Source organism: Balaenoptera acutorostrata, chromosome 1 (assembly GCF_949987535.1).
Source record: "Balaenoptera acutorostrata chromosome 1, mBalAcu1.1, whole genome shotgun sequence".
Classification (NCBI taxonomy): Eukaryota; Metazoa; Chordata; class Mammalia; order Artiodactyla; family Balaenopteridae; genus Balaenoptera; species Balaenoptera acutorostrata.
The window spans coordinates 98,259,861-98,285,438 of record NC_080064.1 but is presented as its reverse complement, the minus strand read 5'-3'; the positions used below and the strand labels follow the sequence as shown (position 1 = coordinate 98,285,438).

The 25,578-nt window shown below is 35.6% G+C and overlaps 1 protein-coding gene across 2 annotated transcripts; it reads left to right on the top strand.

Moving 5' to 3' along the window:
- The first annotated feature begins 130 nt into the window (after nucleotides 1-130).
- LRIF1 (ligand dependent nuclear receptor interacting factor 1) lies at nucleotides 131-17,822 on the top strand. 2 transcript variants are annotated; one of them, XM_007169428.3, is made up of 4 exons: nucleotides 131-605; nucleotides 11,382-12,891; nucleotides 14,120-14,392; nucleotides 15,206-17,822. In XM_007169428.3, exons 1-4 carry the CDS (start codon nucleotides 538-540, stop codon nucleotides 15,641-15,643), a joined length of 2,289 nt encoding a protein of 762 aa, XP_007169490.1. In that variant the 5' UTR covers nucleotides 131-537; the 3' UTR covers nucleotides 15,644-17,822. The 2 variants fall into 2 exon arrangements, with proteins under 2 accessions (XP_007169490.1, XP_007169492.1); XM_007169430.3 differs by lacking the exon at nucleotides 11,382-12,891 and having other exon boundaries at nucleotides 139-605.
- Nucleotides 17,823-25,578: the final 7,756 nt, after the last annotated feature.

Genomic DNA, 25,578 nt, shown 5'->3' with positions numbered 1-25,578 from the left:
CATCACCTGCGATTGGATCGCAGCATAAGGGCGGGGCGTTAGCGAGCCATTCACCTTGGCGACCGGATGTGACGATGCCGGAAGCTGCTAGGCTGAGCTTTGCTCTCGCTGGCGGCTTTGGTGGGCGGGGTCGGCCGAGCCCGTCTGGCTTGATCTTCACCACTGACCCGGCACCGATAGGGGCGGTGCTATTAAGGCCACGCCTCCCGCGCTGATTCCCGGTGACTCTGGAGCGATGTCCTAGGCGCTGAGGAGGCGGAGACTCAGGGCTGTTTTCTCAGAAGTTAGGGACGGACCCGCTCCGTCAGCCTCTTCGACTCTTCCGGTTTCTGGCGGCTGCGCCGCCTCCCTCCGAAGCCTGAGGGTACGCCCTCTCGAGAGCCCGCCGTCGCTCTCCTTTCAGCTTCTAACCCCTCTGAGCTGCTACGGGGCAACTCCAGCCCTACATTCTCTCGCTCTGGTTCTCGCCACTTGGAGGACCTCGGCCCCGACACTGCCCCCTTTCCTGGATGTACTGGCCCCTCCCACTCCTCTAAAATGTCCAATAACCTACAGAGGGTCTTCCTGAAACCTACAGAGGAAAAGTCAGGCAACGCCTCGCACTGGTAAGTACCGGTTTCGAATCTCCCTCGACATGGCCGCTCCTCGCCCGTCTCTTAGCAGGATGTCGAGTAGGCCGTCGTTTCCTGACGTTCTGCAATTCAGATGCCTTTGATCCCGCTGGGTGAGCACTCCAGGGGAAGTGCGCGGCAGTTTGGCACTTAGAGCCCTTAGAGCACGTCCCTTTCGGAAACGTAAAACCTCTTCAGAGCCTGACGCAGTCAGCCTCTGCCCTGGCTCCGCAGGACTCCAGCGTCTGAAGTTTCATAGGCTGACAGAGTAGATCTCCACGGGAGAGGAAAATCAACATGGCCGGCGCGCCTGTGTGAGCAAAATCTTCTGGAAGATTCTCGCGCACTCGCAGAAAAACACGCAGCAATCCGCGCGGATTAGCAAGTGCAGCTCAGGTGGCGCTGGACCTTCAGGGAAAATAGCTGTAATTTAAGAGAGTTAGTGAGAAGGAAAGGACATACTTTTGTGTAATTGGTAAGAGTATATGAATATAGAAACTGAAAAATTATTCTGGATAAGGGAATCGATTTTTTTTTAAATTTCGAATAATAGCTTTATTTGAAGATAAAGAAAAGTGAAAATAGAGAAATTATCATGTAAAATTAATCCCTTCGAACAGCATATTTGAAGCAGGTGTAATGAGAATGTCGTCTCGAGTTGGATGTATATGTAGAGGAACTACATTTGTCAGGGGGAGATTCTAGTATTTCTTAGACAATTATTTGTAAATTTAGACAATAGTTTATCACTAACTCAGTGGTTTTTTTAAGCTCATATTAATCAAGAAGAAATAAAACTGGAACAAAATTATTAGCTAAGGTAGAATAGTTTAAGGTGTACTCTCCGTGGTTTGTGGGTATATAATAAGTGGCGAGAAGAAAGTTAACGAGTCCCTGCAGAAGGAAAATGTGAAGAAGAAAGCATGGAAATGGAGATGTAAAAATCATGGAAGAGCATTTATGATTGAAGAAAATCGGGCTCACTAGGTTTAATGCTAGCTTTGCTAGTTACTATTTGTGAGGCCAAGTGACCTGGTTTCCAGTCTGTAAATAAGAGCACCTAGAGGTATTTTAAGGATTAAAAGAATGAATATACTAAAATACTTAATGTAGGAAAAATAGAAAAGCATTATTTAAATGTTAGCAATTATTATTATCGTAAGGATACAACTTTACTTCTGTACAAATTTTAGCCCAGGAAGTAGGTAGTTACAAGTGGATATAAAACCTAATTGTAATGAACACTTTAAAAAAGTATGCATAATATTCTAAAGAGAAATGATCACCAAAAGTGTTGAGCTAAAACCATATGGAAGAACTGCCAAGAAAGAACCACTGTATTTCAGATCTTAACAAGAGCCAGCTTTTGTGCATGTATGTTTTTTGTTGGCTTCTTTTTGGTGGAAGTTGAGGGGGAAGGCAGAGGTAGTGCCCTGTATAGATATGCAAAAATAGAATTAGTCTTTAATGATTGTTCATTTCTTCTATCTTGTTTTAGTACCTGGATATTTGATAACATCTGATTTACCCTAATTTAACACAATTTGTTTCAGGATTGCATTCTTTTTCAATATCAGAAATTAGATAGAGTAAGAACCTTACTTTTTGTGTATTGTGTAATTTAACTCTATTATCCAGTTTTCTACTTCTTTTGGCTATCTATATTTTTAAAACATTACAAGTTGAATTCTGTTTTAGTTACATTCATCAGTTATCTGGAGTTCATTAACTTATTGGTTTATGCATTATTTTTATCATTTTTGAATGCATTTATTTCTTCAAATCCTCTAGATTTTAAATCACATACTTTGGACATTTACAAGATGCCTTTCTGAAACTATTTGACATTTACTTTGGTTATTGATTGCATATTTGATTCTATTCTTTTTTATAAGTAACAGTCTGCATGATGTCCAAATATACTTTTGCAAGTAGTTGGATTAATGTCATCTATTTAGTTTATTGGAAGCTTCATTTTCTTATATTTCTTATATTTTCTTATATTTTGATGGTACAAAATCATTTTTTTAATAAGTTTAAAATGACTATATGATTTTATTATTTTCTGTAGATACTTGAATTTTTCTTGAGTTACTTCTTTCCTGCTGTAAAGTTTTTCAGTAATGTGATACAGAATGTTTATTGTTTAAAAAGTATCTCTTCATCAGTGCATAAAATGTAAAACCCAAATTTAATCTTATAGTACAAAGGAAAAATCTGGAAGATATTTGTGACAGTAAACATTAAGTTTATTTAGGTTTGGACTTCATATGCAAAGAGCAAAGCAGAAGTCAGAATGGTACAGTAGAGTTACAAAGACCTTGGTAGAGTTACAGAGACCTAGGTTCATATTCTAGGTCACCACTTATTATCTGTATCGTTCAAACATTTGGTTAAAAAACGTTCACTGAGTGCCTGCTATGTGACAGACTGTGCTAAATTGAGAGGCTGACTAAAGAGTAGGATATGAGCCATGCCCATGAAAAACCTTAAGTCTAGAGGTGGATATGATGTAATACACTTTTTAATAGTGTTATGCACAGGATGATGCTGTGAGGGCATACAGAAAGGGAATTGTAGGAAAGGTTTCTGGAGTGGCTGAGTTGGGGAATGTAAGTCTCAGCTATCCATTTAAAGATGAATGCCGGCTATGCCCAGGAAGAGGGAATTGATTTAAAAAAAAAAGCAGCAGTATGACTTATTACTAGTAATAAGTAGGATAAATAGAGAGCTCTTAAGGGTTTGCTGAAAAGATTAGACTTCATCTGTTGGAGAGGCTTCAGAGGATTTTAAGAAAAGAACTGTCATGGTCAGGTGTTGTTTTAGGTAACTGATGGCAGTGTGGATTTGGGGGTGAGGAGTCTGGCATATAAGGATTCTATTTCAGTTGTCCTTTCAGATATTCTGAGAGCCTGCACTAACTAATGTAGAGCAAGGGTTGGATTCAAAGAAATATAGAAAGGAAAATAGGCAGACCTTGTCAGTGAATTGGCATGAAGAAAAGTGGATCAATTATGATGCCAATTTTCTGGGTAGATATTGGTAAATTAATTGAGGTGAGGAATACACCAAGAAAGCAATCAGCGAGATATTTGAATCTGAAACTCAGGCAGGGTCAGAGCTGAAAATAGAGAGTGATAGGCTGTTGGCTTCTATCTGCCTTTGACCCTTTGTTCTTAAATAGGGAGCTAAAATGGGTGTCTTCAGCAGGGGGCTTGGTTTGGTTAGACAGATAATGTTTCATTGTCAGTTTAGTGTGCGTTTAGTTTTGTACAGTGTAAGAGTTATTATCTTTGCTTTTGTGATTTTTGTGTGTGTGTGTGTGCGTGTATGAGAGGGAGAGAGAGAGAGAGAGAAAGACACACATACCATATGGCTAACTGAAATCTATTTCTCATTAATCTCTCAGTTTATTCATGAATTTTTGGGACCCTGTTATATTGGGGTTATGCTAAAATAAATACAAGAAAATGGATGGGATTGCCCAAGAAAGCATGTCTCTGAATAAGTTATTTAATATTACTAAATCTTCGTTTACTCAACTATAAAATAGGAATGGCAATACCTACCTTGTTGGACTGTTTATTAGGGTTAGAGTTAATGACAACTGTTTACAATAACATCTATTATGTATATAATATTATATGGTAAATATTATCATATATATTGTTACATTATGTACTTGTGTATGTTATGTATGTACATAATGTTGAATCAGAGAGAGTAAGATGGCAAAAAGTCTCTTAGTTGAAAATTTTGCAAAATTATCTACGAAATGTTTAGTAACCTGCAAAATTTTTATCATTCCATATCTAATCTGTAAATGCTTCACTCAAAATTAGAATAGTCAAAAATGTCAGAAGTTATATAATATTATAAGTATGTTTAATATATCTTTTATTAAATTTCTCACATTTTCAAAAGATCACTTGATTCATTTACAAGTTCTTAGACACCAATTATATATTTTAGTGGAAGATGATATCTAACATATATTGGGAGCTTATTAAAATCCCAACCAGTTATGGCAAACCTTTACAAATGAAGAAAGATTCAAAGAGGTTAAGTAAATTTACCAAAGTCAATCAACTAATAATTGGAAGAGCCAGGATTAGAAGCCCATAATCTTTCTAATGTATTCCTGTGTTCTCTTTTAAAGCCTTAAACTGTATTAGTTTTCCAGTGTAGTTTCTCAGTTCAAATCCTAGTTGGTTTAAAGTAATTAACATGTTGATTACTCTTCTTTTTAAGTGACTTAACCAGAGCATGGGATGCAAAGTCTGGTTCTAGTTTTAGTTCTAACCTTAGCTAACAGAATATGATCTTTAAGAAAACAGAATCTTTATAGGGTTTTAGTATGTTAAGTGGAAGGTCTCTTCTATAGCTGAAAAAAAAATATATTGATTGAAGAAGTATGAATTTCACCCTGATTTTATCACTTCTTTCCTTAGCATTCTGCATTTCAGTTTAATTTTTAGAACTCATTCCATTTGTTACTAGGAAATCACAGATTTTTAAAAAATTAGAGCTTGTAGGATTCAATTCAGCTAATATTGTCTACAGTGTGCCAGTTGCTCTATTAGGTGTAGAGAATATAGATATGAATAGGATAACCTACCCTTAAGGAATTTATGGTCTCTGGTAGATGGTATGAATCTCTACTGATATACTGACATAGAAGAAACTGTATTTTCCTTCCCTTTTTTGGAGGGGAAATGGAGAAGAGAGGAAAAATCCATGATTAGATTTGAAAAGAGTTTGTGCAATATAAATGTTTTTTATAAAGCGGAAATATAGGGGCCATATAATAAAATATGTGAATGACGTATCAGAAGCCTGTGTGATTTGTTTAACTAATATGCCAATTAAAATGTGGTTGCCCCATGCAAATAATTAATTATAAAAGTGTGTGTTCTGCTCTGTTGAAGCTTCTAATCTGTTAGCCAGGTGTTACTGACAAATGAAGTACATAAACTAAATGAGACTAAACAATAAAGGTATTGATACATTTCAATATGTTTGAAATATTTGAAAGAGCTGCCTTATTTTTTATATAATTTTTTGAGGGCCTACTGTGCTTGGTATTGGAAGAACAGTTACAGAATAAATGATATAGTCTCTGACCATAAGGGGTTTCAATCTCACTGAGAAAAAAAATACTCTACTCATTTTTTAAAATTAGCTAATAGATCAAAGGCCATATAGAAGGCATTATATAACTCCTAGCATTAGTGGCACCAATGAGAGTGCTTTAGGGATTCCAAGTTGGAAGAAATTAATATGAGTTTGAGTGACTAGCAGATATTTCATGGAGAAGATAGATTGATCCTCAGTTTATAACTATGTTTTAAATTGTTAGAGAAGAAAAAAAAAACTTAAAGAATACTTAGAGTAAATAATATACATGAGACAATCCAGAATAGTAGAGACCTTTCTGGTAAGACCAGAGATTTTATGCTGAGACGTTCTAGGCAGTACTGTTGTAGAGATTGGTTGGGGCTAGATTGTAGATGATTTTCATGTCAGGCTGAATTGGCAATGATGAATTACTGAAACTTTGAGCAAGGAGGTAACAGGATGAAAACAATGATTTAGTCTGCCAGAGATACATAATAATAATGGCCACAGTCAGAAAAACTAGTTTAAAAGTCAGAGCCAAACATAGGGATGAGATAATGAGGACTAGATACAAGGTGATGCAGGTCTGATCTAGGAAGTAGAAGTGGCAAAAGTGAAGAAAGAGAATATGAGTAAGAGCTGTAAAAAAGAAAAAAAAAACTTTATAGACTTGGTGATTCATTCAGTATACATTTATTGAATGTTTATCCTTTGTAAGCATCTATACAAAGTACTGTGGGTGAATTAAAGGTGAATAAAGAGGGTGGTAAAGATAGAGATTACTAGGTGATTTAAGACCTAAGTGACCTGGGAAACAGTAGTGCTGACACATGACTGGATGGTAAGATAGAGTAGTAGTTTTCAGTACAGAGTAATTTTAACTTTAAAGTAACAGTATTAAAAGTGAAAATGTTTGGTCAGACATCACAGATATGGAATTGAGGTCAATATTAGGGGATAGAATAAAAGGATACAACATGAGAGTCATTATTGCAGAAGAGATAGTTGAAGGTTTGAACTGTTACCTTGGTGCAGTCTTTAAGGAAGAATGCCTTTTTTAAATTTTATTTTTTTATTGAAGTATGGTTGATTTACAAAGGAAGAATGTGTTAAAGGAAAAACAGGGTCAAGAACTGTACTTTGGGGAGAAGTCATAGTTGGATACTTAAAATGCAGAAAATGAATAAGAAAGGGAACATTAAGAAAGACAAGAAATATTGTACACAATGGAAATCGTGGTAGGAAGAGGTTCAAGATGGAGGGATAATTAGCTACCAGTGTTAATTTCAGCAGAGAGCACCTAGGGAATGAGTATAAAGCCAGATTTAACTGTGAGGACATATTTTGTAATCTTTGAGAATAAGGTGTCGTAGAATAATGGGAAAGAAAATAGATTACAGAAGACAGTGGGCTTCAAGACAACTTTTTGGCATATCAGTGACAGGAAGTTGGTAGGTGGTCCTAATTATGGTTCATTAACACCATCTACCAACTTTCTGTCACTGAACTTGGCACCCACGTCCCAATCTTCTCTCTAATCCTACATGACTTTAGCATCTGTATGGATAACCTCTTTGTCACCTGGTCTTTCAGTACAAAGATCTTTTTCCTCATTTTTTTCTCCATTCTATCACCAGCTATCCAATTCTGTAGTTCTTGTTATCAGATGAAATTGCTGCATCTACAAAATTCTTGATTTAGGCATCCTGCTTTCCAAACACCAGTTCCTATATTTTAGCTTAGTTGTTTAAGTATTCCCACTCTGACTGTTCTTTATCTGGCCCTCAGTCCAGTCCCTTTATTTTCTCCCTATACATTAGCCTTTTATGTTCTCATTTCCTTCCCATCTAGTATAGATTCTGCATTTCATCATATGATAATTTTTTTCAGTACCCTAAACTCTTTTGCTCCTCTTTGATTTTTGTTATACCCTTCTGAAGCCACCCCAATCTTGGATGAACTCAGTGATTTACTTTCTCTGCCTATACCTAGTGAAACAAGGAGGCTCTCATGAGCACAGGTTGGTATTACTATGAATTCATGATCATTACCTATCTCCCTGGGCCATCAACACTGCCTGATGACTGATATATTCTGAGGTCAGCTTATTTTTTCACAAAGACTGTTTCAAATCTTTTTGATTATCCTCAAATCTCTCCCTGTTCTTGCTCTTCTTAGCAAATGATGTCATGTCCTTATTTCATAGTGCAAGTAAAAGCCACTAGATCAGAATTACCTCAACCTTCTAACGCCAAAGCTTTAAACTTACCTGCAAATGCATCTAACCTCTCTTCCAGTTCTGATGAAAAGAGATACTTCTCCAGCTCTCTCTAAGGTTCAGTCCCTTCAACTGTCTTATGGTCTCAATTTCCTACCTCCTTTTCAAACTTTACATTATTAATTACCCCTCTTTCTCCTTTATTACCAGTCTCTTCCTTTCATTGGCTCACATGAGTATTTATGCTCTAGTTCACCTAACATTAAAAAAAAAGAAAAAAGAAAAGATCTTTTCTTTGACCCCATTTAATTTCCAGCTGCTTGCCAGTTTTTCTCTTCCTCTTACAGTCAAAGTTCATAAAAGAGTTGTCTGTCCTTGCTGTCTTCATATTCTTTCTTCATATTCACTCCTACCAACTTCTTTCCCCACCAAACTGCTCTTTTAAAGCCATCAATGATCCTAATGCCATTAATTCCAGTATACATTTTTAACCTGCATCCTACTTGGCCTCTCAGAAACTTTCAATAGAATGGCCCAATTTTTTTGAAATTCTCTCTTCCTTTGGCTTCCATTGCACCAGAATCTCTTGGTTTTCTTTCTACCACTCAAAGAAGGTGGGAAGCTGATGAAATGTTTTAAGCATGGAAGGGCTAGCGTTAGAGTGCTGAGTAATTTGAAGAGGAGATGGTAGACTGAAGAAAAGACCAGTTATGAAGCTACCATAATAGACCAAGCCAGAGATGGACTAGAGTGAGAACAATTGATTTGGAAACAATTGACTAGATCAAGAGAAATTTAGGAGTTAATATCAACAGGATTTTGTGATAGGTTGAATACAGATGATAAGAAAGCTAGAATTACTTGTGCAGATTTAGGCATCTAAGATAGTTCGGATGCCATTTACTGAAGGAAAAACACTGGAAAAGACCATGTTGAGTTTTAGGTGCATTTGAGGTTCTGAATGGAAATGTCAAGAGGGAAGTTGGACATATAAGCCTGAATCTCAAAAGAGCTAAGATATAACTATTTGAATTGTTGATAAATAAATGGTAATTTAATTGAAGTAATGCATATAAAATAAATCATCTGGGGGAAAGCTTACAGAGTAAGAAGAGAAGAATTTACTCTAAGCTTTGGTGAATTCCAACATTTTAAGGTTGATTCAAGCAGGATGAGTTGGCAAAGAAGACTGAGGAGTCACTACAGGGATAGAAGTATGTCATATCTAGGAAACCTTGGGAAGGAAATGTTTAAAGAAAAGGAGTGAGCATTTTTGTACTCTTCCAAATACATCATTTATCTCAATAAAAATTGCCTATTTACATGTCCATGTACCTAGCATTTTAAGTTCTTTTAGGGATTGTGGGTTGAACTAGCTTACAGGCTAGCAAACATTTTCTGTAAAGGACCAGATAGTAAATATTTAGGCTTTATAGGCCATGTGATCTTTGCTGCAACTACTTAACTGTTGTTGCAGCAGAAAGCAGCCATGTACAATACATTAAAAATGGGTGTGACTGTGTACTAATAAAACTTTATTTATGGATACAGAGTTTTGAAACAATTTTCATATATCACAAAATGTTATTTTTGTGATTTTTAAAAATTAAAATATAAAGACCATTCTTAGCTTGTGTACTATACAAAAACAGGGAGGGGGCCAGACTTGGCCCCAGGCTGTAGCTTACTGAGCTACATAACTGAGTCTGGTGCCTAAACCATAACAGACACTCAGTAAATTTTGGTTTAATAAATTAAGTTCTGATCCAGTTTTTATTTGCTTTTTGGGGGATAGGGAGAAGGTGAAGGTGGGTTTTCTTCTTCAAGCTGTCAAAGCAAGAATTCATACTTTTCTTTATGTTCATACTTCTTTAGAGATTAACTTTTAATTTATTGAAAGTAAATATAACATTTTGAAGTGCTATCAAAGGGCCAGAAAACTTTTAAATATTTATAAGGATATAATTATGTTATTTGGGGTTGCAGAAAGGTAAAACTGAATCCAGTGCTTCCTAGGATACATAGAATTTTTGGCTTTGATTTGTATTAATACCTGAGGCTTTAAAAACACCTATAGGTAGTAAAACACACCTTTACACTACTGAGAATTCTAATTATTATTATTTTTCATTCTTAAATTTTTTTCATTTAATCTTAGTCATGTAAGGCCATATTGGGTCTAAAGGACATGGACTGTGTACCCATATTGCTGGAATTTAGTATGAGAGAGAATATGTAGACCAGTGGAAAAAAAACATTAATATATGATGACAACTTGTGATATGTGCCATGAAGGAAATTAACAGATGTAATATTATTACCTGTGAAGGAAGAGCAAGGGTAGTTAAGATGGCCAGAGAATGTATCTTCTGGGAAGTATCATTTATGTTGAGAGTTGAGTATATGGGTAGGTGAAGAATAACTAAGTAGCATGTGTAGTCACCCTGAGTCCCATGAGGGTTTAGTATTTTCCAAGAACTGAAGGATGGTTTTGGGTATGTATAACTTGAGATGTCTGCATTTAAGTAATCTACAAATAATTGATTATACAAATAGATACAGATTATATTGGATTTTTTTAAAAAAATTCAGACAATCTGTACTAAGTAATAGCTGATAACTACTAATAGAATCAAAGTAGGCTAAGTTAAAAAAATTATTGACTTTCAGTGTATGCCACATTCACTGAAAACCATTCAGCTGAAATGATGTTGCTATTATAAATATGGGTTGACCGACAATTGGAACTAATATGAGTAATTGCCATACCAAGAGCTGTTTAACACCAAACATCAAACATGCTGGAACAATAAATCAAAGAAGAAACTGGTTCCTACATGAGTAACTCAGTTTAGTCTCCAGAAATGTGGCAAACTAAGGTATCATCTTAAGAGATGCCTTAAGCACAAGAATGGCTGACAGTAGAACTTGTCATTATCAGTGGGAAGAATACAGAACAGATTGGGTAGGGGGAGAAAAGAGTGAGGGAAATAGAATAAGCATACATGGAGGTAAAATAAGAATCCTGGTCAATAATAGTAAAGGAGAAGGACTAGAGGAAAGAATTTAAGGAAAAGAAGGAAGGATGCTAATAGTTTAAGAAGAGCATATTCTAGTAGCTGAAATTTTATACAGGGTAAAACTTAGAAAAGTCTACTTTTAGGAATAAATGCTGATATCTTATACCCATTGCCTAATCATGTGAGGAGATCTAAATCAAAGCTGACCATATCTTTGATTATCTATTCTACTTCTTCAAAATCTTTCTTTTGCAGTATTTCACTTTGAAAATTCAAAGTGACAAACTACATACTTATGTTATTATATTTTATAAATTTTTATTTTTAAACCATAGTATTTGCAAATACTTGTTTTTAAATAAAATGTATATACCGTGTAGTATGTTGTATTTATTTATGCAATGTTCTTTTAAGTGTTTCAGGCTGCATGTACCAAGTAGTTCAGACGATTGGCTCGGATGGAAAAAATCTTCTGCAATTACTTCCAATTCCTAATTCCTCTGGAAATCTTATACCACTAGTTCAATCTACAGTCATGTCTGATGCTTTGAAAGGGAATACAGGAAATCCAGTTCAAGTTACTTTTCAGACTCAGATTTCCAGCTCTTCCACAAGTGCATCAGTTCAATTGCCCATTTTTCAGCCAGCCAGTTCTTCAAACTATTTTCTTACAAGAACAGTAGACACAACAGAAAAAGTTAGAGTTACTTCTGTGGGAACTGAAAATTTTACCTCATCAGTTTCTAAAGTTCAGAGTCATGGTGTGAAAATTGATGGACTCACCATGCAAACGTTTGCTGTTTCTCCCTCCTCAACACAAAATGATTCATCTTATATTTTAGTAAATACCCAGAGTCTTCCAATGACTGTGAAGTCTCCGGTTTTGCCTTCTGGGCATCATTTACAGATTCCAGCCCATGCTGAAGTGAAATCTGTACCAGCGTCTTCATTGCCTCCTTCAGTTCGGCAAAAGATACTTGCAACTGCAACCACAAGTACCTCAGGAACAGTTGAGGCCTCCCAAATACCAACTGTTATTTATGTATCTCCTGTAAATACAGTGAAAAATGTAGTTACCAAGAACTTTCAAAACATTTACCCAAAACGTGTTACAGAAATAGCAAAGCCAATGATACTAAATACCACACAGATTCCAATGAATGTTGCTAAAGAGACACAATTAAAAGGTGGTCAGCATTCTCAAGCTGCTCCAGTGAAATGGATTTTTCAAGAAAATCTACAGCCTTGCACTCCATCTCTTGTTCCTGTTAAATCTTCAAATAATGTGGCTTCAAAGATTTTAAAAACTTTTGTAGATAGGAAAAGTTTGGGAGATAATACTGTGAATATGCCACCATTGAGTACCATCAGTCCTGGTGGGACACAATCCAAAAGTATGCCTATTAAAGATAATGCTTTGGTTATGTTTAATGGGAAAGTCTATCTATTGGCTAAAAAGGGGACAGATGTTTTGCCATCACAAATTGACCAAGAGAATTCTGTTTCTCCTGATATTCCACCAAGAAAAGATACATCACAGATAGTAAGTTCAAGTCCAGTCACAGAAATATCCAGAGAGGTTGTAAATATTGTTTTGGCTAAAAGTAAATCTTCCCAGATGGAGACAAAATCACTTTCAAATACCCAGCTTGCTTCCATGGCCAATCTAAGTGCAGAGAAGAATAAGAAAGTGGAGAAACCATCTCTTTCTACCCCAAACCCACATAGTATGAACCAATCCATTAACTACTTAAAGCAGAGTAAGACTTTATTCTCAAAGCCAGACTTTCCAGATGGATTTAGTACAGGACAAAATTCCCCCAGAAAAGGAAATATCATCCACAGCATAGAGAAAATATGTTCCTCTGTTGATGCAACAACTGTTACTTCACAACAGTGTGTTTTCAGAGACCAAGAACCAAAGGTAATTTTCCCATGTTAGGGTGTTCTTTTTATCTATGTATATAGAAAATTTTTCTTTCTTAATTCTCAAAGTTAGTTATCTATGATACCTCTCTGTCCCTCCTCTCCCATCCTCCTCTTCATCACACACATACCATATGCACATGAATGCTTAATTAAGTCAAAGCTTTCATCTGAAGGAAATGTTTGAGGAGTGTAATAGAGCTGAAGCAGGATTTTTCTCTAGAATCATTTGGCATGCCAAGTCTTCAAAGCAAAATTAAACAAACAAATCACAGAGCAACAAGATTTAGAAGAGTTGGAGAAGGATAATGTGAATTCAAAGCTCAGTAAAATTGTGTGTGTGTGTAGATATATATATATATATACATACATACATATATTTGTATACATAAATACATATACATGCATACATATATACTTAAGAGCTTACTTTTAGTATATGAAGAGATTAATATTATGCACAGAGCAGAGCTGGGATTTGTTTGTTTGTTTTGTGGTGGTAGGGAGATATCTGGCAACTTTTTTAGGTAGATGGTAGAAGGGCCAGGATATGCCTAATTAATACCTTTCAGTCATTTGTGGAAAAAGAATTTATCAACATCTTGATTGGGTTGTTTGGTTGTTTTTTGTTTTTTTAGTATACAAGTCTCCTGTTCCTCTTTTTAGCCCTTCTTTCTGACTCATTCAATTACTCAACATATCCACATAGTTATCCTTCTGTTCTACTTAAGATATGTGTATGTGTAATCACTAAATATTTGTACCCACCTTTTCCTTCTTAGAGGTCTACTTAATAATATTCAGTATGTCTCCCCTTCAGTACAGAATTCAATGAACTCCAGAGATGTAAGGAGGTAAATTCTGATTAAGTAAAAGATTGATTAAAGCTATGAGTTTTCCAAAAGACGACAATTTCCAACATAATGTTATAGTGATTATTTGTAACTTATCATTAGTCTGTATTCTCATTTCATTTGTTTGAGAATTAACTACCTGTTACTTTCCTAGTACAAGAAAGTAAAATTGTAGGAGAACATTTTGGTTTTGCTCAGTTAAGTTCAGCTTTTCAAGTATGGGTGGTAAGGCAAGAGTAATACAATCCAATCATTTAGGACTTTAAAGCATAGCAATTTAAGTAAGATGAAGTAATCACTTAGTTGCTAGTCCGATATAATAGCTTAAGTAATTGGCAGTATTGTTTGTGTGTTTTCTTTTCCTATTTCCAGATCCAGAATGAGATGGCATCAACATTAGAAAAAGTTACTCAAGAAAGAAATGACAAGAACAATTCCCAAGGAAGAAGCAATAAGGCCTCATATCTGAACAATGATGCTGAACTTAGAAAGATATTTGGTCTCACTAAAGATCTGAGAGTGTGCCTTACTCGGATTCCTCACCATTTGGGCTCTGGAGGAGGTTTTGATTCCTTTAGCTGTTTGGTGAAAAGTGACACTTACAAAGAGACAGAGTTTATAGTGAAGGAGGAAGGCAGAAAACAGGTAATAGATTTTAAAGTGTCCTTTGTAGGTACTCCAAAGATATATGAATGTATTAATTTTCTTGATTTTTTTTTTAGTCTTGTGCATTAATATGAATGATAGTTGTTACCAAATTTGCATATATATGTATTATACTAAAACAATGTTAAGAAGAACCATATATGCACAGGTAAAAATGCATCCCCAGTTAATTAAAAATGTTGCTTTAGGGAATTCCCTACCAGTCCAGTGGTTAGGACTCCAAGCTCTCACTGCTGAGGGTCCCAGTTCAATTCCTGGTCAGGGAACTAAGATCCTGCAAGCCACATGGCACGGCCAAAAAAAAAAAAAAAAAAGAAAAAGAAAAGAAATGACAGAAATGCAGGGAAAATATAAGCATGCAGATACTCACTGCAGTATTACTTTAATTTAAACATCTTAAGAAACCTACACAATAATGATGAAACTAAAATCTCTATAACTTTGCTTATTATCATTCTACTTATAAATATTTCATTATTGTATAATATCCTGAACTTCAGATATGAAACCAGTCAACCTTTCTCAGTGATAATCTTTGCTATGTGCCTACTCTGCAGAGGAAAAATAAATAAATTCTATTTCTTATGCTCTTCACAAATGGTTGTTAGGTTTTCATAGTAGATCAATATAGCTTCTAATATTTGACTTAAGCAGGAATATGTGAATTATATTTTGTTGAGTTGAATTTAATGGCTAAATATTTGTATCTGCAAACTTTGTTAAATTCGAGAGCACACTATTCAGCAATAATATTTTGTTTTTCTTTTGGAATCTTACTCAACATTGCAACAGGGTTTTGATAAGAAAAGAAAAGCAAAAACCAATAAGAAGATGGATCACACAAAGAAGAGAAGAACTGAGAGTGTTTATAACACAACTGTAAATGGAGGAACTAATGTCACCAGTTCCCAACTCGTTAGCAGTATTTTACCAACTTCAAATGTATCACACCATAACATTCTCAGAGGCCGCAACAAAACCAGGGAAGAAAAGAGATCTGAGGTAGAACACTGTACCCATGGGAACCAAGAGAAAGGCACATTGAGTTCAAATACAGCTTTTGAGCAAAGCCATTCCTTCAATAAAAATTATACTGAAGATATTTTCCCCATGACACCACCAGAGTTAGAAGAAACCATTAGAGATGAAAAAATAAGAAGACTTAAGCAGGTGCTGAGAGAAAAAGAAGCAGCTCTTGAAGAAATGCGTAAGAAGATGCACCAAAAATAATAAAATGTTGCTATACGTAAAGACTTCAGTGAAATAGCTGTGTTTTTTCATATACTTTAGCATTGAGTTAATTATAGATGCATTCTGAAAGTGTCTTTGAATATGAAACTTGTCTTTTCATCAGTTGATTATAAAATTTTATTTAAGGAATACAGAAAAGGTTGATTATATGACTTTTGTGAATAATCTCATGGGGTATCTGAATCTTTGTCTAGATACCTTTTTTTGGAAGGAAAAGTTTTCTATTTTTCTATTACTTTAACTTGAATTCCCCAAGTTTGAATATTTGTTATTGTTTGTACATTTAGCTAAATTGCTCAGATGTTATTCCAACAATAGGTAATTATTGTGTACTTTTTAAATTATACAATCGAACAGAGGAAATCAGCTCTAAACTTAGCTTTTCCAATGGGCTTGTATATGTATATGTCTCTTTACCCATAACATGATACATTCTACTCACCATTGTTGTAAGTTTTTAAAAAATTTCATGAAAGAAAATGTATTATAGCAGCATTATTTAAAAATTCAAACATTTCTCAAGAGTGAGGGACATTTGTTTTGTAACTTTTACAAAATAGTTTCATACAATACAAAATGGGTTTTAGAATTCAGGCTATATAGCGTATTGTTTGCTTAAAGTGATATGTTATTATTCCTAGGCAAATGCTTCCTTTTTTGGTGGGGTGGGGGAATATGTACATATGTGACTTGGATTGTGTGAAAAGTAAATCTGAACATGGCCACATTAAAAACTTTTTAAAATTGTAAAGTGTAGTTTTTCATAATAGAGGCAGACATTTTCGTATCTGGTTATCTTTGATTTGGCGAGTTGGAGAATGGTGTAAAGATGGGGATTAAGGGGGAGGAAAAGGTTATTTTTTAAAAATGATTAACAAATTCCTGGAAGTAGGGTCAAATAAAACCTGGACCTTGGCAACAAAATAGAAAACAGTAAGTCAAAAAATACTGAGAGGGAGTAGAACAAATGCAAACTGAGCATCAGCTAGATTCTCTTGCCTTTTTGGGTTTTTGTAACAGCTTTGTTAAGATAATTTGTATATCATAAAGTTCACCCTTTTGAAGTGTACAACTTGGTGGTTATATTCACAGAGTTGTGCAACCATCAACATGATCTAATTTTAGAACATTTTCATTACCCCCAAAAAACCTCCTACCCATTAGCAGTCACTCCCCAGACCCTCCTTTCCCCAGCCCTTGGCAACCACCAACACTTTCTGTCTCTATAAATTTGCCTGTTTGGGATATTCATATGCATGGAATGAATCATTCAATATATGTCCCTTTGTGACTGGTTTCTTTCACTTAGCTTAATGTTTTCAAGTTTCATCTGTGTTGTGGCGTGTATTAGTACTTAATTCTTTTTTTAATTGCTGAGTAATATTCCACTGTATGGATATAACACACTTTGTTTATCATTCATTTGTTTATGGACATTTGGGTGGTGTACACATTTGGCTACTAGGATGTTATGTTGCTGTGTTGCTCTGAATGTTTGGGTACATGTTTTGGTGTGGACATAATGTTTTCAAGTCTCTTGGGTATATACCTAGGAGTGTAATTGCTGGTCATACCCTAACCCATTGAGGAACTGCCAAACTATTCCAGGCAGATTTTTCTCCCCCTACTCCACCAAAATGGATCTTGTTAAGGACACCAGTGACTTCCATGTTGCTAGATGCAGTGGTCAATTGTCAGTCTTAATTTATCTATCAGTGTGAATATAATTTCATGAATTATTACCTCCTTTGAAGAAATTTTAAACATTTTATAAAAGAAGCAGTACATGTTCCATTGTGGGAAAATTGAAAATACAAGCTAAAATATTAAAAATTAAAAATTCACTTTCCCATCAAGCTAAAACATTAAATTTGGGGGCTAGGCAATACATAGTTAAAGGCTATCAGTAAATAGATATTATTGAAGTCATAGGTCTGGAAAACTTCACTTAGGGAAACAGTATAAACAGAGAAGAAGATAAAATTGTGGGCTCATGTCAGAGTACATTTAAAGGTTGGAAAAAGGGCAATCTCAAATGAATTTTGAGGACTGGAAGATTATTGAATGAATTGTATTTATAAATCCTTGAATAGTGCTTGACACATAGCAATGTATCAGTGTTTGTTAAATAAAATAAATTCAACTAAAATCATCCTAATAGACATGTTGCATCCATTTTCATTTCATTTCATTTTCTTACCTTCTTCTTTTGATGTTTTCTGCTTCTTTTACTCTTAAGGCTTTGCTGCTCAGGGAATCATCAAGCACCACATTTCTTCTGATAATAAATTCCATGGTATGGAAATGTGGCTTGAATTCTTTATAGCAAAATTCTCAAAATTTGTTTATACTGATGGTCTCAAACTCCTATTTCTCATTCTGAAATTCTCTCAAATTACGGTTTTGTCTTTACCACTCCACTAAACCTGTTTTTCTCAAGGTCTTCAACAATCAACATATTGCTAAATCTAATGGTCAGTTCTTAGTCTTTATCTTATTTGACCTGTCAGTAGCACTTGACACTTTTTACAAGTCTGTCATTGAAATTTGTTCTTCACTCTGCTACCAAGACACCATATTCTTGATTTCCTACTACCTTATTGGTTGCTCCTTAGTCTCTCTGGTTGATTCCTTCCCTTCTCCATGATCCATAGTATTGGAGTTACATATAGCTCAGTCCTTGTATGTCTTTTATTTTATACCTATATTCAGTCATGATAGTCTCATCTAGTTCTCATGGATCAAATTACCATCCATAGTCAGAAAATCTCTGAACTTCAACATCGTGTATCCAACCACCTTCTTGACATTTCTATTTAGAAGTCCAATGGGCATCTCAAAATTAACACAGGCCAAACCTAGGTTCTAATTATCCACACCCACAATTTGCCTCAACCAAGATCTTCTCTATCTCAGTTAATGACAAATCCAGGCTTCCACTTGTTCAAGTGTACACACTTGGAGTAAACCTTAATTTTTCTTTTTCTCAAACCCTAGTCTGTTAGGAAATTTTCTCCATTTACCTGGAATCTGATCATTATTTACCACCTCTACTGTGACAACCTTGCATTATGTCTCATTTGGATTATTGAAACCACCAACTAACTGTCTCCCTGCTTCCATCTGTGTCCTCCTACAACCTTTATCACAATAGCCAAGTAATTTTGTTAAAAGTATAAGTAATGAGGGGGAAAGGACAAAAAACAGAATAGAAAGATGGGGAAAATATATGAACAATTTATGATAAAAGATATAATAATGACCTTCAAACATGAAAATATTCAAATTCACTGGAAATTAGGTAAATGCAAATTAAGACCACTCAGATAGCATTTTTCATTGGTCAGAATGGAAAATATTTATGAATGTAGAAACATTATTTTGGCAAGGCTGTGAAGAAATAGACTTGTTTATACGTTGCTGATGGGAATACAAATTGGTACGATTTTTCTGGAGGGAAATTTGGTGGTGTCTAACAAAATTACATATGTATTTACCTTTCAACCAATGGGGCCAGCAATTCTTTTTCTAAGAATCTATCCTGAAGATATACCTCCAACAATATTAAAATATATATACAAAAATATATTAATTACAATATTGTTTTTAATTGCAAAGTATTGGAAACAACCTAAATACCCATTCATAGGAAAGTGGTTGAAAAAACCATGGTATGTCTACACAGTGGAATGAGGAAGAGTTTTATGAACTGATATGAAGTGATTTCTAAGACATACTATAAAATGAAAAAAAGCAAAGCACAAAAGAGTATTTATAGCATGCTACCCTTCATATAAGAAAGAAGAGCTATAAGAAAATACACAAACATCTGTTCATTTGTACAAAAAAATACAGGAAGGATAAACCAAAACCTAACAAGACTGATACCTAAAGGAAAGGGATAGAAAGAAGAGGGGAATGGCAATAGGTTAGCATGGATGAAGTAGAGTAACATTTCTCTGATGATATCTTTTTGTAGAGATCTTAGAATCATAGTAATGTCTTGCATACTCTTCACATACCCCTAAATAAGCAAATGATTAAAACCAAGCAGGAAATGATGACAACACAAACTGGAATGCAAATACTAACAAATGAAAGTAAATGTATTGTGAAAGAATAATTTCACATAAATGTATTGTGAAAGAATAATGATCATACTTAAGGGGATGGAAAAGAAACAACTAACCTAAGTAACTTAGAAGCAGTATCTTCAGTGAGCACAAAGCTAAAGACTTAAGCACTGTAAGCTAGTTAGTAAATGTTTTTTTTCACAGGGATATGAGTTAGCAATCCTGAAACTACATTTGTGTGTATACTGGAATTGAAAAGTAAGTACATATATTGTAGATAGTGCGAGCCAGTCTTCTTACAGTTGGAGAAAGACATAAGGAAAGGAAGAAGGCTAAAATAAACTCTGTGGTATTGGATTACAATAAGAGGCATCAGTATAAATTGATGGTTTTTAATATATATTCAGACAGATAAAGAAATATATATATATGGGGGGGCGGTTAGTATACATTCATATATTTGCTAACTCATTCAATGAGAAGGCCTAGAGGCAATGACACTCCAGAACAATGAGCACACCTAGCACCAGATCTTGGTTTCCAAACACGATTCTCTAACATAAGGAACCAGGGTTCCTTGGATAATTTGATTTCAGGGCAGGCTGGAGCAAAGAAAATACAAGGTGAACCTAAAACATTTTGTGATGTCAGAAGGTAAGGAAATTCTCCCCCAAAAGATGAAGGTTTATCAAAAACAGAGAAGTTAACCTGAAGGAGCATCTTATGGCCAAAACTGTAATAATGTGAATAACAACAATAGTGTTTCAGTTTAACCCCTAGGATAATATATACCCAGTGAGTCTATGCAAATATAAAAATCAAATGCATAAATGAAGGAGAAGGGACAGCTTTTCTTCGCAATTGAATTTCAATTAATAAATGTAGATGGAAAGGGGAAATAGAGAATCATCATTGTAAGTGCCCTAGTAATACCTGTTGCAGACAAGATTCACCAATGGATGCTAAAATTAGGGAGCAGGGCTTCCCTGGTGGCGTAGTGGTTGAGAATCTGCCTGCCAGTGCAGGGGACACAGGTTCGAGCCCTGGTGTGGGAAGATCCCACATGCCGCGGAGCAACTAGGCCCGTGAGCCACGATTACTGAGCCTGCGCGTCTGGAGCCTGTGCTCCGCAACAAGAGGCCGCGATAGTGAGAGGCCCGCGCACCGCGATGAAGAGTGGCCCCCGCTTGCCGCAACTGGAGAAAGCCCTCGCACAGAAACGAAGACCCAACACAGCCAAAAATAAATAAATAAATAAAGGAGTTCCTTTAAAAAAAACAAACAAAACAAAAAAAAATAAAATTAGGGAGCAAAAGTTTGAGGAGAAACAGGATTTGCAGTCTCAAAGCATCTCCCCAAAGATACTTATTAACTATAAACGGAAATAAAGTAACTTTATAGGGGAGAAGCCTAGCAGACACCAACCTATCCAAATGATCAAGATAAATATCACCAGTAATAAGACATATCAATATCATGAATCCCTTGATATGATGCATAAAGATATTTTTGTAGGTGGTAGTCTTTCCAAAAATACAAAACCTGTTATAGACTGAATGTTTGTGTCCCTTCTAAAATTCATACATTGAGGCCCTAACCCCCAGTGTGGAGATGGGGCCTCTAAGGAAGTAATTATGGTTAAATGAAGTCATAAGGATGGGACTTTGATCCAATAGGATTAGTGTCCTTATGAGACTTCAGAATGATCCCCTACAACCACCCCTGCCAGCAAAATGCGCTGCGCCAGCATGCTCACACTGAAGAAGATCAAATGAGGACACAGTGAGAATGCTGCCATCTGCAAACCAGGAAGAGAGCTCACATTAGAAACTGAATTGGCTGGAACCTTGCTCTTGGACCTTGAACCTCCAAAACTGAGAGAAATAGATATCTGTAATTGAAGCCACCCAGTCTGTGGTATTTCGTTATGGCAGCCTGAGCTAATACTCTTTCCAACGATGAGAAAATAAGAGATAAACCCAATTTGAGGGGCATTCTACAAAATTACTGATTAGTATTCTTCCAAAGTGTCAGGGTCATGAAAGACAAGGGAAAGAGTGAAAAACAGTTGCCGACTGGAAGAGACTAAGAAGGAAAAACCAAAACAAAACTGCATGCAATATGGGACCCGGAGCAGGATTCTGGAACAGAAAAAGGACACAGTGAAGGAAAAAATATGAAATTTGAATAAGACCTGTAGCTTAGTTAATAAAATTGCACTAGTATTAATTTCCCATTTTTGATGTAAAATGTTAACATAGGGGAAGTGGGATAAGGGATATAAGGGAACTCTTTGTACTATTTTTACAAGTTTTCTGTAAGTCTAAAATTAGATCAAAACAAAAAGTTTATAAACAAGACAAAATCCTCTAGTGGCTTTCTATCTCACTCAAATTAGATGCCAAATTCTGCACAATGGTGGAAAAGCCCTACACTAATTGTTCCCCTGCTTCCTCTCTAATTTCATCTCCTACTAGTCTCCCCATCCCCAGTGAACTTTAGCCAAACTAACTTTTTGTTGTCCCTTAGATATAGCAGGTACATTCCTGGCTCAGGTCTTTGCATTGGTTTATTCCCAGATACCACTGGTTGTTCTTCCTCTAGCTAACTTCATGGCCTGCTCTTTCACATTTTTTTCTTTACTCAAATGTCATCTTAACAGTGAAACTTTCCTCACCACACTATTTTATTTTGCACCCACCAGCCTCCTGGAGTTCTATATTCTGATATTATTTTTCCTATAGCCCTTATTATCATCTTCAATATTCTGCATATTTTACTTATTTAATTTTATTATTATACATTGATATACAGCAGAGTTTAAACTGCACCTAAGTTAAAGTTAGGGAGAGGTCTGACTATTTTGTTCACTGATGTATTGCCAGTGAACATGAAGAGAGAATGAATAGTCATGTGGAGGCTGCTTCATTTCCAATGTCTTATTCCAGTTTCAAGAGCAGAAAAAAAGAGGCAAAGAAAAAGAGATGTATTAGGAAAGCAAAACCTCTCTTCATGTGTTATTGGATCACTGGCCAAACTACGTTACATGACCACCTCTAACTGCAATGAAGGCTAGGAATTTTTTTTTTTTTTTTTTTGGCTGGGAACATTACTGCGTATCTACCACATTTTGACAAAAGGTTTAGGTTAGAAGGACAATGAATGAATACTATAAACTATTCAGACAAAAAATGAATATTGCTTAAAAGATAGCCAAAAACTTTCTTAAATTTCTGATTTTGTTTCAGGAATATTAAGGGAAAAATAAAAACAGCACAAATTTTACAGTTCTGAGGGAAAAAATTGTAAATGAAGAATTTTCTACATACCTAAGTTCTGAATGAAATATGATATCAAGAAAAAGATATTCTCAAATATTCAGCAGCCCAGAAAATATACTTCTCATCTTTCCTTCTTGAATAAAACTACTTTTAACATGTGCTATTACAGCTTATTTTGTCTTTTTTTTTTTGGCCCCACAGCTTGCAGGATCTTAGTTTCCTGACCAGGGGGTCGAACCCAGGCCCCCTGCATTGGAAGCACAGGGTCCTAACCACTGGACTGCCAGGGAATTCCCTGCTCATTGTGTCTTAAGAAAAATATTTCCACCTCTGGTGGCTTTATACTATGTCAGCTTGGGTAGGCTAAACTACATTTCCTAGAATTCCCTTTTGTATATAGTATTTCTAGTTAGGGTAGACTACAAGAGAGACAGACTCCTGTAGGAGACTTGGAGGGCAAAAGCAAGGCAGCAGCCACTTTGTAGCTCACACACATTGTCTCTGATCTACTGGTGCATCTCATTGACATGAGGTGTGGCCCGATCTGGAACTACTTCATCTTCCCCTGGATTTCTCTTCAGCTTCTCTTATTTGTTGGCCAAGTAACTGTGTTTAGCTCTGTGACAAAGAGGATATGTGTAGCATCAGGGGCTTCCCTGGTGGTGCAGTGATTGAGAATCCGCCTGCCAATACAGGGGACACGGGTTCGAGCCCTCGTCTGGGAAGATCCCACATGCAGCAGAGCAACTGGGCCCATGAGCCACAGTTACTGAGCCTGCGCGTCTGGAGCCTGTGCTCCGCAACAAGAGAGGCCGCGATAGTGAGAGGCCCGCGCACCGCGATGAAGAGTGGCCCCGCTCGCCGAAACTAGAGAAAGCCCTCGCACAGAAACGAAGACCCAACACAGCCAAAAATAAATAAATTAATTAATTAAAAAAAAAAAAAGAGGACATGTGTAGCATCAAGGTCAGAAACAACAAGAACTGACACAGGTTTCAATCTGTCCTGTGTCCCTCAGCTTGTCCCTGGGTGTTCCAGCTTGTTCTTCCTCTCCCTCTTGCCACATTCATCTTTTCTTCCTGATTTCCTGCCCTGTGGACTTGAGGATTCAGGATCAGATAGGGAGACAGTAGCTCCTCACAAGGAGACAAGAAGGTCAGATTCCTGGAACAAATTATTTTACACATACACAAACACACACATATTCCACATTCTAGTGGTTCTGCTTCTCTGACTGAACTCTGACTTATGCACTACCCTGAATTTATTTTTAAAATTCTCTAATAATTTCTGCTAAGAGTTTTAGAATTTTTCCTTTCAAAGACTCGTCTTTAATTCACTTCATATTGATTTTCGTGTATGTATAGTGTGAGTAAGGAGTTCAATTCCATTTCTTTCCAAATGATTAACAAATTGTTTCAAGATTCTTAATTGAAAAGTTCATCTTTTCTTGACTAACATGTAATACCAACTTCATCATATAGCAAGTGTCCATATATGTATGGGTTTATTTTCTGGTCTTTCTCTTAGTATACTTATGTATATATCTTAGTATATCTATAAGCTGTACCTAAGTTTAAGTTAGGGGATATCTATGTCTTAGTGAGTACTTGTGTCTTAATTATAATAGCTTTAATATAAATCTTGGCAAGTACCCTATCTTAATCTTCTTCATCAAGAGTATTTTGGCATTTTTGATCCTTTGCATTTTTATATAAATTTTAGAAATATCTTGTCAAATTCCATAATGTAATCTGTTGGACATGTATTCAGGTTGAATGAAATCAATAAAATGGAGATAATTAACATGTATACAATGTTAATAGATACAATCTCTAAGCATGGTACCTTTCTCCATTTATTTAAGTCTTCTGTAATGCCTTTCAATTGAGTTTTAATATATTTTCCAAGAAGCTCTTGCATAACTTTTTAGAAATTTATTTCTAGATACTTATATTTTTGATATATTAAAAATGATAATTAACAAATTTCAGTGTAAAATATGACATATAACTCTATAGGTGCTTAATAGAAATATACTATATTTATTTATCAGAGTGCTGTTTTTTTCATCCAATATTACATTTTAAAGACTCATCCTTTAGTTCATTTATTTTCATTGTCATATAGTATTTCATTGCATGAATAATCACAATTTATCCATTCTATTGTTGATAGACATTAGGAATTTTCCCAGTGTTTAACTGTTATAGACAATGCTTCTATAAAACCAATTTATACTATGTCCCTGTGCATGTAACTATGCATTTCTGTAGGATGCTTATCTAACAGTGGAATTACTGCATCACAGAAAGTGTCACACTGTTGTACAAGGCGTTGTATTAATTTATGTACTCATCAGCAGTGTATGAGTTCCCAATATTCCATATCCTATCTAACACAGGAATTAGTCAGCTCTATTATTTATTTACTTAGCCAAAATGATATGTATGCAGTGGTATCTTATTTCCCTGATTCCTAATGAGTCTGAGTAATTTATCATGTTTACCAGTCATTTGAATTTCCTCTTTTGTGAAGTGCCATGTCAAGTCTTTTGTCC